The 13,691-nt window shown below is 40.0% G+C and overlaps 1 protein-coding gene across 1 annotated transcript; it reads left to right on the top strand.

The window, feature by feature from the left end:
• The first annotated feature begins 6,603 nt into the window (after positions 1–6,603).
• Positions 6,604–11,847, top strand: LOC108681464 (putative nuclease HARBI1). The gene is made up of 3 exons (XM_047884683.1): positions 6,604–6,859; positions 7,452–7,613; positions 11,795–11,847. Exons 1-3 carry the CDS (start codon positions 6,604–6,606, stop codon positions 11,845–11,847), a joined length of 471 nt encoding a protein of 156 aa, XP_047740639.1.
• The last annotated feature ends 1,844 nt before the right edge of the window (positions 11,848–13,691 follow it).

Genomic DNA, 13,691 nt, shown 5'->3' with positions numbered 1-13,691 from the left:
ATTCAACGTACCAATATCGACGTTGTTTCAACGTTGAAATAAGGTTGTTTTACGTCTGTTCTAGTTTTGGTCAGATTTCGACGTTGATCGGACGTTCTAGTGTTGGTCAGATTTCGACGTTGATATGACGTTTAATTTTGGTTGTTCAACATTTCAACCTGAAATCAACCAATAATCAACGTTGTTTCAACGTCAGATGCCTGCTGGGTACCTACAACGCCTTACGTTAGGTTAGGAGTAGGGCCGGGGTAAGGCGTTGTAGGTAGGGCCTGCTGCGCTCCGGCGCTGTGAAACAGTGCCTGTGACTGAACGGCGCTGTTGTGGTGGGCGCTCCGTGTCGAAAGCAGTGAAGATGCCCGGCTGCGTGAAGTACAGCCACGCTGCAGTTTGGCGCTTTGACCACGGCTGTTGTTGCATGGGCTTGATGCTACTTGGCCTATTTACTCACTTCCATGAAGGGAAATGGCCACTATGGCTTAAAGCACGTTATAGTGCAGGCTACTATGCCCTCAGGCATGATTACGCTCGGGAAGGTATATGAATCGCACTGTGGACTTGAGCTATGCTGACCTCTAGCTATCCACCCCTCTATCTCTGCGTAGAAGATACCTACTCACAACATACGCCGCCCGTATCCTGCAAATTAAAAATCATCCCTTACCCAAACTGCTACTAGAATACTACCCATTCAACTTCTACCAGCAGCAAAAAAGACCACTACCTACAGTCGGCCTCATTCACCACGAATTCGAATCCCAAAACCTCACATTCTCTCCTGTTCCTGGGCTGACACCCGAAGTCATCTTCCCGATAATGACACCCTCCATAGATCTTACCCTTCACACCTCAAAGAAACCTGACCTTTCTCCTGAAGCATGGCAAGCCTGCTTTGCAGACATCCAGGGCCGTACTTTCAAAACATTCGTAGCGACTTAAGACAGCGTAAGTCCGCTAAGTGCACGTAACCACATTAGTTGGTACCTTCAAAAAATTTTCGCGCCGAGCTACGTCCGGGAAGTTGTGTGCAACTTTACGCCGGATAAAAGGAGACGTACGCACAACTCCTGAATGATTGTTCTGCAAGATCCAATTTGTGTTTTGGAGAGCGACTCTGCTTGTTGAAGTCAAAATTTTTGGATTGGGCACTTTGGTGGTCAGCCCAAGACAGCCTTTGGGCCATCATGCGCCAATATGGAATACCTCAGAAGCTGATCCGGCTAGTCAGGACTCTCTACGAGGACTTTCAGTGCTCAGTGATCGATGAGAACGAAACAACAGAGTGGTTTCCAGTAAGGACAGGAGTGAAACAGGGGTGTTGCATGTCAGGATTCTTGTTCCTCCTTGTGATCGACTGGGTAATGCGCAGGACTGTGGAAGGTGAAAGAACTGGGCTCCGATGGAATTTAACGACCATGCTGGAGGACCTTGACTTTGCAGATGACATTGCCCTTCTGTCTTCAACAATGAATCACCTGCAGCAAAAAACAACCAGGTTAGAGAGTAATGCAGCAAAAGTGGGGTGGAGGCGAGTGGCAATGGCAAGCGCGCAATTCAAAAGACTAACAAACATCTGGCAAGCCATAAACATCAGCAGAAAGACCAAAACCTCCCTGTTCAAGAGCCTGGTTCTTTCAGTTTTGTTATACGGATGTGAGACCTAGAAACTAACCAAGGGAGAAGAGAGGAAACTAGATATCTTTCAGACCAAATGCTTACGGAAGATTTGCAAGATCCGATGGCAGCAACACATCTCAAACAAGTCGGTTCTTGATATGACAGAAGTGGAGAAAATCAGTGATGTGGTGAGGAGACGGAGGTGGAACTGGGTTGGACATGTGTTGAGGAAGGACAGAGCAAGCGACTGTGCTGTGGCCCTCGGGTGGGCACCTGAAGGAAGGAGGAAGAGAGGACGCCCAAAAACAACTTGGAGGCGAATGGTGGAAGAGGAGAGAAACCGAGCAGGCTGGAACTCGTGGAACATAGCACGTCAGGCAGCTGCAAACCGGACCCAGTGGAGGAGTGACGTCCAAGCCTTGTGCGCCTTATGGCGCGGAGAGAACTGAACTGAACTTTGGTGGTCAGGGGAGGTGCAGTCTTCGGGGAAAGGAACCTTCAGGCTGAGCTTAAGAGGAATGGTAACTTATGTGGATTATGGACCACTACCTCGCTCGGTTGAATGTGCTGTGGCCCGTCTGCGTCTCGGTCATGCTGGTGTAAGGGCTCACTTGGCCCGTTTCAATCAAACTAATTCCGGTATCTGCCCTGAGTGTAATGTGGAAGACACAGTTAGTCACTTCATCTTGCACTGCTCGCCCTTCACTGATCAGAGGAGGGAGTTTCGCTCAGCTCTGGAGAATCTTTTGATTCCCTGGAACCTCATCTCAGCTCTTGGTGGAGGAGATATCCCTCAAAAAAGAAGAACTGCAGTAATTCTTCGCCTTGGACAGTACCTGTTGGGATGCAACATGGTTAACAACCTTTGAAAAATTTTCAGTGCCTAATTCTTTTGTACTTCCTTCCATACAACAACCGCCGGGTGGTGAAAGGCCCTAGAGATTGAGTACAAGGTTTTGGTATTGAAACTAATTTCAAGCTCAACGGATGCTCCACTGTTTATTCAAATTTGAATACAATCAAAAGTTCAGTTTGGAAACCAGTTGACAAGGCGTGGATTAATGTTTCGGTCAGGTTCAAGTCTTCGTTGCTTAGAAAATCAATGGAAGCAGTGGACGAATACGTGTTGGTAGCACGTAAATGCGCGACATCGCCCCCCGGGTTGTTCTGAAGCAGATAAAGAGAAAAGTTTTGAATAACTATCGGCAAAGAAGTATAAATTTTCATATAAAGAATGAACTATAAAGACAAATTATAAATATGCATTACCTTAAATGATAGATCCGCTTAAGAGGCGAGGAGCCAAATAATGTTGAAAGTTAATGGTTAGAAAAGTAAGATCAGCTCGTATAGCAATGGTTATTAATCGCATGCTGTTAGAAGTCTGGACTTTAATTTAACTGAGCTAATCTTATAAAAGTAAGCATATAGGCATGCGGATGGACAAGATAATGAAATGTTGAAAAAAGGAAATAGAGAATTAAGACACGCTAGCATAACCAGCGGCGGTCCTTGTGCTCCTTTTATGAAAATTCCAGGTTGCATTAAGTTACTTCTTTCTCCTTTTGAAGAAAGTCGGAACATTAAATTTTTAATTTCAAATATTTTAATTTTTGAAAAAGATTAATTATATAATTCCTACAATCAATTAAATCAATGGCAATTTAATATACATTTCTAATAAAGGAAACCAAGCTGTGCTCAGGCTGGGAGGTGTGATCTGTTCATACCCGAAGTCTTGAAAGCAACTAAAAAAACAACTCCTGAGATGTTGAAGCCGCCAAAGCAATTACGAATCATTGATTTGCTAACTGCACAGTGAATTTTTCAAAAGTTTTTCATTAATTCCTCACCAAGTCGAATTTTGTGCTATTACTATTAGTGAATCAATTTTATTAGAATCGACTATCCAGTGTTGAGCACGGGGGAGAAGGCCAACCTCAATCTACAGTACAATCGTGATAAATTAAAAGCAAAGTTTCAAGGCTAAAATTCCAGTGACTATTGTGACATTGCCAATTGCCATACATTAAATTTTTATTCTTTATTGAATATAATGACCACTTGAATAAAAAATTGGCCTATGGTTCCTATTATGATTTTTCCTTTGAGGCTTCAATTTGTGTGTGAAGGCTAGAGTAGATGCATACAGATCTCTACTACTTATAATTTCAAATTGAGGATAAAAATCTAAGAGGCTAGGTGAATCCCTTGTATCATCACTCATTCATCAGTATTAAGTAGATGTATTCATCTTTACTTCACCTAACCTATACCAATAATACCATGGATGTGGAACATAAGATATCAATGAATAAGATTTGATCTTTGTAATGGCATTTTGATCAAGCTTGATAATTCTATTCTACATTAAGTATATTTACTAAGTTTACATTAAGTCTGATACCCAGAGATTGTTGTGATTCGTCAAATTTGACATATTCTCACCAATATATTTTTCTATATGACCTCTAATTCTATAAAATTAACTTTTTTAACATGTAGTTTCTGGGTGCTGGGCAAAACTTCCTAATATTTTACATAGGTGTCTATGAATACCTGATTAAATAGGGGGTTTCCAAGTTAAGTTAGTTTTGAGATGTTTTCTATTTTTATTATACTATTATTTTATCGGCAATCGCTTTTATTTCGTCAGATTGGTCCGAAGTGGTCATTTTCGGCACGTGAATAGGTTCTCGGTTGAATAGATTACGGCAAAATAGCACAAAGAGAGGGTTGTAATGAAACACTGATACATTTCACATTAATTTGGAAAATTTAAGTTCACATCCTACGTTAACAAAAATCTCAAGTACTTTAAAAATGTAATCCGAACACAATCAAAAGTCCTAAACCTATCAGTTTACATCATTAAAATCATCTAATGTTACCGGTAAAATGCTGATGCATTGCAGTTCCGTTGAGCCGTACGACTGTTGTAAACGACCGTAACTCGCGTACCCGTTTACGGTCGTATATTCAGCGAACGTACTGCGGCTGTCACCGCGCGTTGCAGCCGTATTCCAAGTGGCCGTACTGCAGCTGTAGCCGCGCGTCCCTCTTCACAGTTGCTCTTTCTTCATAACTGTCGTATCTCGTTGATATAGGTGTCTCACGGTCAGTCTGGCCGTAGATTGCTTGTAGGTTTACTGCGGTTGATGGTTGTGACCGTATTGTTTCTTCTGATGAGAACTGTGACCGTACCGATGACCGTACCGATGAGAATTGCCCCGCCGTGTTGAGTCTCCGTGACTGCAGGTGTTATAATCGCTGGACAACTCGTGGCTTCTCGCGTTGTCTCACGACTGAGTCGCAGCCGTAGTGTTGATGTATAATATGTTGAAGTCGTAGCCGTCCATTGTATATGTTTGACGCACTCACAGGAATCGTAACTGCCGCGGTGAGTCTAAGTTTCTCGCAACCGTCCAAGTTCGGCACGGAGAAACCGCCGTCCTAACGGCCGGCGGCAGTCGCAAAGTCCGCTGCAGACTGTGCTCGTGACCGTGACTTTCGTAGAAAAAACCCTTGGCGCGAATTTTAAGGTCCTTATATACGCAGCAGCCGCGCACAGTTAAGCCTATCCACTCGAAGTGACGCCACATTCCTCGAATGGAATGTCCCCGCGCTGAGCTCGCCAACGTTCAATGTAAACTAAACTCCTTCCCACGCTCTCGAAACAACCGCGCCTTACAAACTTGCTCTATCGCTTCGACCCGCATTCTTAACATCTACGCATAATACATGTTCAATATTACCTACCTACTTTATTCATACCACTTCGAGTTCAAGTGAATAACTTTTCTGGATGCTCCTATAAACCAAAAGCAGGCAGGCAAAAGAAGGAGATAAAAAATACATTTATTGAGGTAGAAGTCACACACTATGTGAACTAAATAAATTTTGATTTATTAGTTTAAAATTATCATGTAGCAGTATGTTAGAGTATGCCAATATTTTAGTAGGTTTCGTTGAAGACCAGAGAGTATTTCTTATTGACAATTTTCTTATTATTTTTCTCGATTCGGCGAATTAGGCTCTTGATAGGAAGTGAAAATCCAAATATCAGGTTTCCAAGGGACATTTTATTATAATTTTACGACGTTTCGAATGCAACTTCATTCATTATCAAGTAGAGGACGAGTTTTGCAACAATTGAATTTGAAATTTTGAAATGACATAGTACAAACATAGGGTATTATGGATACAGATTGGAATCAGAGCTTCAATTACGAGAACAATTTTAACGTCCTGACAAATCCGTTAGTTTGCAAATTAATAGCTGGAGACTCCTGCTTGATGATGAGAGCCTCAGCTATCGTCAGTCTTGTGGCGTCTGGGCATCTCATGATGATTCTGGTGTGGGTCTCCAACTATTTTCACTTCCTATCAAGAGCCTAATTCGCCGAATCGAGAAAAATAATAAGAAAATTGTCAATAAGAAATACTCTCTGGTCTTCAACGAAACCTGCATTAAAGAACAGCTTCTGCCAAACTACACCAATATTTTAGTGTGCACTGTGCACATTCTTCCAAAAGTTTGCATACTACTTGTATTTCATTTGTACAATAGTCTATTTGTATTTCATTATCTACATCCATTTCCCAAATATCATTATTATAAATTATCCTCATTTATGAAGCTTTTTTTTTTGGCATATGAGTATCAACGAGCCTTAAAAAGAGAGAGGGTGTACCGAGACCAATTAGATTTATTGCAAGTGAGTGATGAAGAACTTATCAAGAATGATAGGTTTCCACGTCATGAGATCATCGATATGATTCAAGAATTTCAGCCACAGCTAAAGAGAGACACCTCAAGATCTCATGCTTTATCTGTATGCACCCAAATTTTAGTTGCTCTTTGTTTCTATGCAAGTGGGTCTTTTCAGAATATTGTTGCTGACAGCAGTGGCATTTCTGAACAAAGTGAGCAAAATAATCACATCTGTGTCAAACATTCTAGCAGAAAGAGCTAGAAATGAAATAAAAATGCCTGCTGATATACTTCAGCTCCAGCAGACAATGAGAGATTTCCACGCAATTGCTGGCTTTCCTAGAGTCATTGGAGCCATAGATTGTTCTCATATACCAATCAAGGCACCTACTGAAGATGAAGAAATCTATGTGAACAGGAAGAAATTCCATTCAATCAATATTCAAGTGGTCTGTGATGCTCAGAGAGTAATTATCAACCATGATGTCAAGTACCCTGGCAGCACGCATGATGCTTACATCTGGAACCGCAGCACACTCCGAACCAGATTTCAACATGTTGAATTCCGAGATGGAATACTTTCGGATAAGTTGAATTCATATTCTGTATTATATAGCAAACAATCATCTAATCTAATACTTGAATATTAATTTTAACACAAGCTGGTAAGCTGGTTTGAGCTAGTGTTGCTACAGTTTTGAAAAGTGTAAAAGTGAACTATTTATGATGAAATTCTGTGCTTTAGAGACATTTATACTTATTTTTGAGTGGCATTTTTGGCACGAGAATTCTTTTATATAGAAGAATAAAAAGTTTTTTCCTGCTATGGAAATTAGTATTAATTACATATAGACATTAAAACTAAATAGAACCACCAACCGTCCATTTTGTCTTGTGTCAAAAGCATAAATTCATGCTCAATTGAGCTAATTCACCAATTGAAACTACGTAATTCATTCATGATTTTATGCTGTGCTTTCTGAAAAAAATATATTTAAATATTATTTAAAGGCATTTGGTTACCTATAAATGAATTTGAAAATTTCTGCATGAAAAAAAAAACTTTGAACAAGCATATAACTTGTTAGGTATATATGATATGATTTGCATTATTTCTTTACAGGAGACTGTGGTTATCCCCTTGAACCATCATTGATGACACCATTTGCAAACCCTGCATTGCCAGCTGAGGAAGAGTTTAATAGGTGTCACACCAGAGCCAGAACAATCGTTGAACAAACATTTGTAGTCTTGAAGTCCAGATTTAGGTGCTTGCACAAATCAGGCAAGTATCCATTAATTGCAATTTAATTTAAAAAATGCTATGACATTTTGAATGACCATTAATTAACCCTTGTGAAATATAATTACCTTTAGAACATGCCTACCTAAACAGTATGTTAAGGTATAGTAGCATCATTTACATTTCCAAACTAACTCTAATTAATTATTCGTGCTGCATACCTTGAGTAAGGTATCTAATAATCAAGTGTCCTCCCTATATATCCCACCAGGAGGAAACCTTCTATATGATCCTCTTAAATGGGCCAAGATTACTGCAGCCTGTTTGCTACTCCATAACCGGTGCATCAAGCAAAGTACCCGTATCCCAAATCCTGCTGATGATCATGCAGAGGAGCATATGGACTTTTAGCATCAAGAGCAGGTTGAAGCACACCAAGCACAAGACCAAGGTGAAGGAGCCAGAGATCTTGCTAGACAGGTTTGCCGTGCAATTGTTGAAAACTTCTTATAACACTGGAATTAACTAAGTTTAAGTTGAAATATAAGGATTATTATAGAATTGAAGACTACGTTTGAAGTCATGCAGGAAATTTTTTCTTTGGAAATGATTAGGGATATTTATTAATTAATTTTTTTTTGCATATAGGATTTGAGGCAAATGGATATGAGAATATGCAAAATTATTTAAGGCTCTGGCAGTTTTTGGCTCATTCTAGGATGGGTTTTGCTATGCTCTTCTTTTTTAGCTAAAGACTAGAATAGTCATTTTTGCAAGGGAATATCAAGAAATGTAGAATTATATACTGGCTTTCAGAGAACATGGAAGGATTGATATGAACCCTGCTGTCAATAAAATTATCTATCATTTTCAAATAAAAACTTTACAATTAACATGATGAATAAAAATTAAATTACAGCCTGTAATTTCACTTTGGTGCTTGGAATTTATTATATTCCTATATATAAAAACTTTAAAAATGGTTGAAAAAAAAATTATAAGTAAAAAGTTGGTAATTGAAATGAGCATTAAATGACACTCACCAGTTGTTCCAATATATTCATTTTCTACTGCCACTTTCTTCTTCAAATGTGTTCTCAAGTTGTAAAACTTTTTGCGTACTTCAGCCAGATCTCTCTTCACAATTGATACACAGTTTACGCTATCAGCCACAGCTTGCCACTGCATCAGCTTAACTTTTGTGGTTAAAATTTTCATCAAACTTCCCCAAGAGAATCTCTTTCCTTTCATAAACTGCAGTTACTATTGCCATAAGTTCATCATCACTGAAATTTGGTCATCTTTTTTTCCATTTTTCAAACTTCAAAGAAGATAACCTGTCCCTTGAACTTCACACTTATAATTTGAAATTTGCTTTATTTTTATCCAGAATTGTCAATGATTCAAGTGTTTTGCCGAAAGTTTAAGCTAATAATTTTTTCTAGTTTTAGCTATGTCATTACAATTTAGCCTGTGAATTCTGCAAGAACAGCTCAAGTTGATTTAATCATTGAGAAACATTGCACACGAGTCAATGCATATAATAAACTATCAGTTGAATTAAAAATTTATATTAGAAATTTTGAAAAAGCCTTAATTATAATAAAAATTATGAGAAATCATAATACTTCATCTGATAAAAAACATTTAAAAAAATTATGGTTATGAAGTGAACTTTCATCTATAAGACATAGGTAGGCTAACCACTTAGCAGCTTTGCAGATCAATAAGTACCATATAAAACTTTTCAATCATAATTTGTAAGGTTCAATCCCCATACACAAACTAATTAGAATTTGTTAATAATGCTAAAAAGTTTTGGCACATGTTTTGTTCTGTTAATGATGCAGTAGCAGAGTTGGTGTAAAAAACAAGTATTTGCCACTGTTTTATGTCTATATTGCTTTCAATCTACCGAGTACAGATAATAATAACATATTATTTCACTGGAAAAGTATATACTTTTTATTTTAAACCAAGTTAAAAAATCACCTTTTCCACACATATAGCTTGCAGATTAAATAAGCCATTTAGTATCAAGAAAACACATTTCCAATGCTGATAGCTGCTTAGGAATTCATGGAACTAATTTCCAAACCTAATTAGTACATGAAATAAATCCAATTCTTAGTCATGATCAAATTATCTGTGGTCAAACTCACAAGTCACAACAAGTAACAGAGTAACTAGGCAAGATAGCCTGTCCCTCTCATGTGGATCTTCAGAAAATTATAGTTAGACAGTTCATAAAGTAAAAGCCACGTGAAAATTATTATTTCGCTGTGCAACCAAGGGATTCACCGATGTTAAATTTGGGTAATGCTGCCAAAATGCTTATATAAGTGACAAAATTTGTGAAATCACGATACACCGATGATTCACGTAAGACGACTACAACAGTAAACAAAACCCAGTACGCTGATTGGCTGCTTGCCAGAGCGTTACGAAAGTACCAACTTAGTTACGTATTGCGAACAAAAGTTTGAAAGTGCCAAAAATAGCTGTGCGTACGCATGACGTAACTTCTTGTACGTGAGCACAAGTTACGTTCACTTAGCGATGTTTTGAAAGTTCCATGCCTTGGACCAGTATCTTGCCCACACCCTTGTGTATTGTGATGGATCCAAGACGGATGAGCAAACAGCTATAGGTGTCTGGAGTGCCTTCTTCACCCGCAAACCTCGCCTCAACAAAAATAATAATATTCTCGCTGCTGAACTCTTGCCATCTTCTATGCACTTAAGTTCCCAGGAGCCAGGGAGGGCTCCGTCATAATACTTCCTGACTCCCTCAGAGCTCAGCAACACGTACACTCCAAGTCGCACTTCCTAGTCCTCAAAATCACCCATCATCTATCCACATCACCAAACAAATTCATCCTAGCTTGGGTTTCATTCCACATGGGCATCAAAGGTAATGAACTAGCACGTAAGGCAGCACGAGAAGCTCTTTCACTGCCACACACTATGGCAACATTACATTCAGACCACGAACTTAAGAGCATGATCGCAGCGCACTTCCATGCTCGATGGCAGCAGCAGTGGAACAACTCTTCATGCAGACTTCGATTGTACAAAAGCTACCTAGGGCAATCAACGTACCTGTCCATTCAACACACTCATCAAGTGCCGCTCACCAGAATTCACTTAGGACTCACTCACTCACGGTTAGGATCAACCAAACTCACATCTGCACCTGTTCACTGGAGGACAGCCAGCTCGCTGCACTCCCTGCCACACAAACTGCGCCTATACTTTCAAAAAAGTTAAGAGAGCGTAAGTTTATCAGCCAATCATTGACGGCCTTTCAAGCAAAATCCACAAATCATAGACAAAAAAATAGAACGTAAGTACTTACGTTCACTTAGCGACTTTTGAAAGTATGGCCTCTGGTCGACCTTGCATCTTCTTCTTGAATGCCCACTACTGCGACAGTCACGGCTGACACTGAGGCAGGAATGCCTGAGACTGGTGTGGCCTTTCACCCTGGAAGCCCTTCTGAGGGATGAATTCCCATCAGAGGTGCTGATCAACTTCCTGATTACAACCGGATTCCAGAACCAACTATGAACAAGTGACTCAACCGCACTGATCAAGGCACATATGCCCATTGTTAGCTGGCGCTGAAGAAAAATCAAGAAATCAAGAAGTTATTGTTTGGTGCGGAGACGTGACGGAGGTACGTGTCTCGTACTAGTGAAGGATTCTAAGTGTGACTATCGTGTATATATTATTGTGAATAGATTTAATTAGAATACTGTGTTCATATGATCTTAGTTGTAAATATTTATCATTCGTATGCACCTTGTGATCTTTAGAATTTTATTGATTAGATTTTTGTTTGTTTTCAGGAACGTTTAGGGCTTGAACTTTAAACATTAAATAAGGGAAATAAGGAATACAAGTGCAGTTTGAATTCCCTCGGAACACGAACAAGGAGTGGGTTGGAATTACGATCATGAGCCGTATTTAAATGGCGATGCTTGGGCCTAGTTGGCTTTCGGAGTGAGCCCACAGCATAATTTGGGGCCGTGCCAGCGAATTAGTGTATTGTGTCGTGTTTTCCTAGTTTCGCGTTTCGTACCGTAACTAGTAAGCCAAAGTGTTAAGAGTTACAAGAAGTGATAGTTTCAATTTCTTAGTGACTACAGTTATACAATGCCTTCCTCCTGATCGCTCCGTACCGTATATGGTTCAAGTATCACAAGCTCCCAATGGCTACAGCAAGTAATTTAGATCAGCCCGATGATATCCTTAAGATGCCTGTACAGGGATAGTCCTAGCCGCTAGTGCATCCGGCGCTTGAACTGTCCACGCTACTAGCCTCGTGTATGGAGAGGGGTTCAGCCACTTCAGACGCGGCCGAGAGGGACAACGATGTGTTGACATGGTTGAACTAGTATAAGGTTGACCCATCTGTAAAAGCGCTTTCCGTTTTTGAGTTTGGGTTGCCGTAGGTCCGCGTTCAGGTTTTAGGATAACCACGGTTTCAACAACAAATTTCCTTTTTATTGAATGAAAATTGTATCTGTACGAACACAAATAAATATATTTACCCTAAAAACTTCATTGTATGCTTATAATTTTCAAATATAACAAATGATCATCAAAACTATAAACAAGTTATAAGAAGGCATAAATCGACGCACCGAAATATTGTGGGCAGACTTGACGCGAGCTACGGACAACTGAGTTAGCATGAAACTATTTGACACGTCGTTGACTAGCTTTTACACTCTAAAGGTCTGATGAAGAAGTAAACCATAGGAGCCCATAAGCAATAGACAATTAAAAACTATGCTTAGAAAAGGCTTGCTTAAAATAATTACACCAGCCCCTAAATTTCAAATACCATTTAAATTTACATCTTGTGAACCTTCTCTAAGTAAAATCAGCTTGTGAATAGGCCTTTCGATTATTAGGCACCCTATCTTATTAATAGAGGAATCTTTGAACTTGGCAACCTTAATCTTAGCGACTAACTCAGGCGTCGTCGTCGGGTTTTATTTCAACTACGCGTCCGAGAGGCCACTGGTTGCGAGGTTACCGAGGTAGCTGGTTGTCGCTCACCAAGTCACCAGGCTGCACGGAACGCTTGTCGGTAGTGCATTTTTGACGAGTTTGCAATAACTTCAGGTAGTCGCGTTGCCATCTCGTCCAAAACAAATCTGCCAGGTACTGTACCTGCTTCCTACGCTTCTTTGAGTAGGTGTCACTCTTGCAAAAAGTCTGGGTGAGAATGTAACGCCGGCATTCAAAAGATGTAAGTGATTGGGAGTCAGCGCCTCAGGATCATCGGGATTGTTCGAGACTGGCGTCAGAGGACGGTTGTTGAGGATGGCCTCGACCTCGCACATCAACGTGCCGAATTCTTCATCGTGAAATGTGAGAGACTGCTCGTTTGTGAGGGCTGAATATTCTGCGAAGTAATTTTTGTTCCAGGTAAATTTTTTCTCAATTCCTTTGAATCTTTTGAGGGCTTGATTACGTTTTTTTGGAAATTTTGCATTAACTTTCAAAGGCAAATCACTGACGTCATGATTGTCGTCATCCATCTTCGAACTCGCAGTCACAGAAACTCCACTGAGTTGCAAACTGTGTCTTCACCAGTCGTGTCGTAATCTTGAAACATTTTCTTGAAATTTTCGTTCATTCATTCTCTTTAACATAGACCTTCGCTCGATGAACGGACACTCCTTTCTAGTTTTAGGTGAAATTGGCCTATTCAGCGCCCATTCCAGCCAGTGCCGGGAGGCAAATGGATCGTTCCACTCCCTGCTGACAGTTTGCAGAGTTTTTAATAAACCAGGCATGTCCATTCCAATCAATACTGAAACTTCCTCGTCGGGGAAGCGAAAGGGTATAGAGTCCAGAAACGAAAGCTCATCCAAATCTTCACGTCTTGGTAAGTCTTCTTTAGAAAATGGCCAGTCTTTTCCAGGCTTGGAATACAATACCGTTGCAGTCATAGTTTCATCCAGGTCGCAAATTTTCAAGTTTTTCAGAATCAGTGTAGGCGTTTTGAGGTTCGTGCAAGCCATCGTCGTCAAATATAAATCTTCTTTGACGGTTTTTGCACCAAGCCTCTTTATCAAGCTCTCATTGATCCAACAATTTGCGG

The sequence above is a fragment of the Hyalella azteca genome, unplaced genomic scaffold (genome assembly GCF_000764305.2).
Source record: "Hyalella azteca isolate HAZT.00-mixed unplaced genomic scaffold, Hazt_2.0.2 contig15887, whole genome shotgun sequence".
NCBI lineage: Eukaryota > Metazoa > Arthropoda > Malacostraca > Amphipoda > Hyalellidae > Hyalella > Hyalella azteca.
Note: the sequence above shows the minus strand (reverse complement) of the source record. Positions and strands in the feature narration are given on the sequence as shown.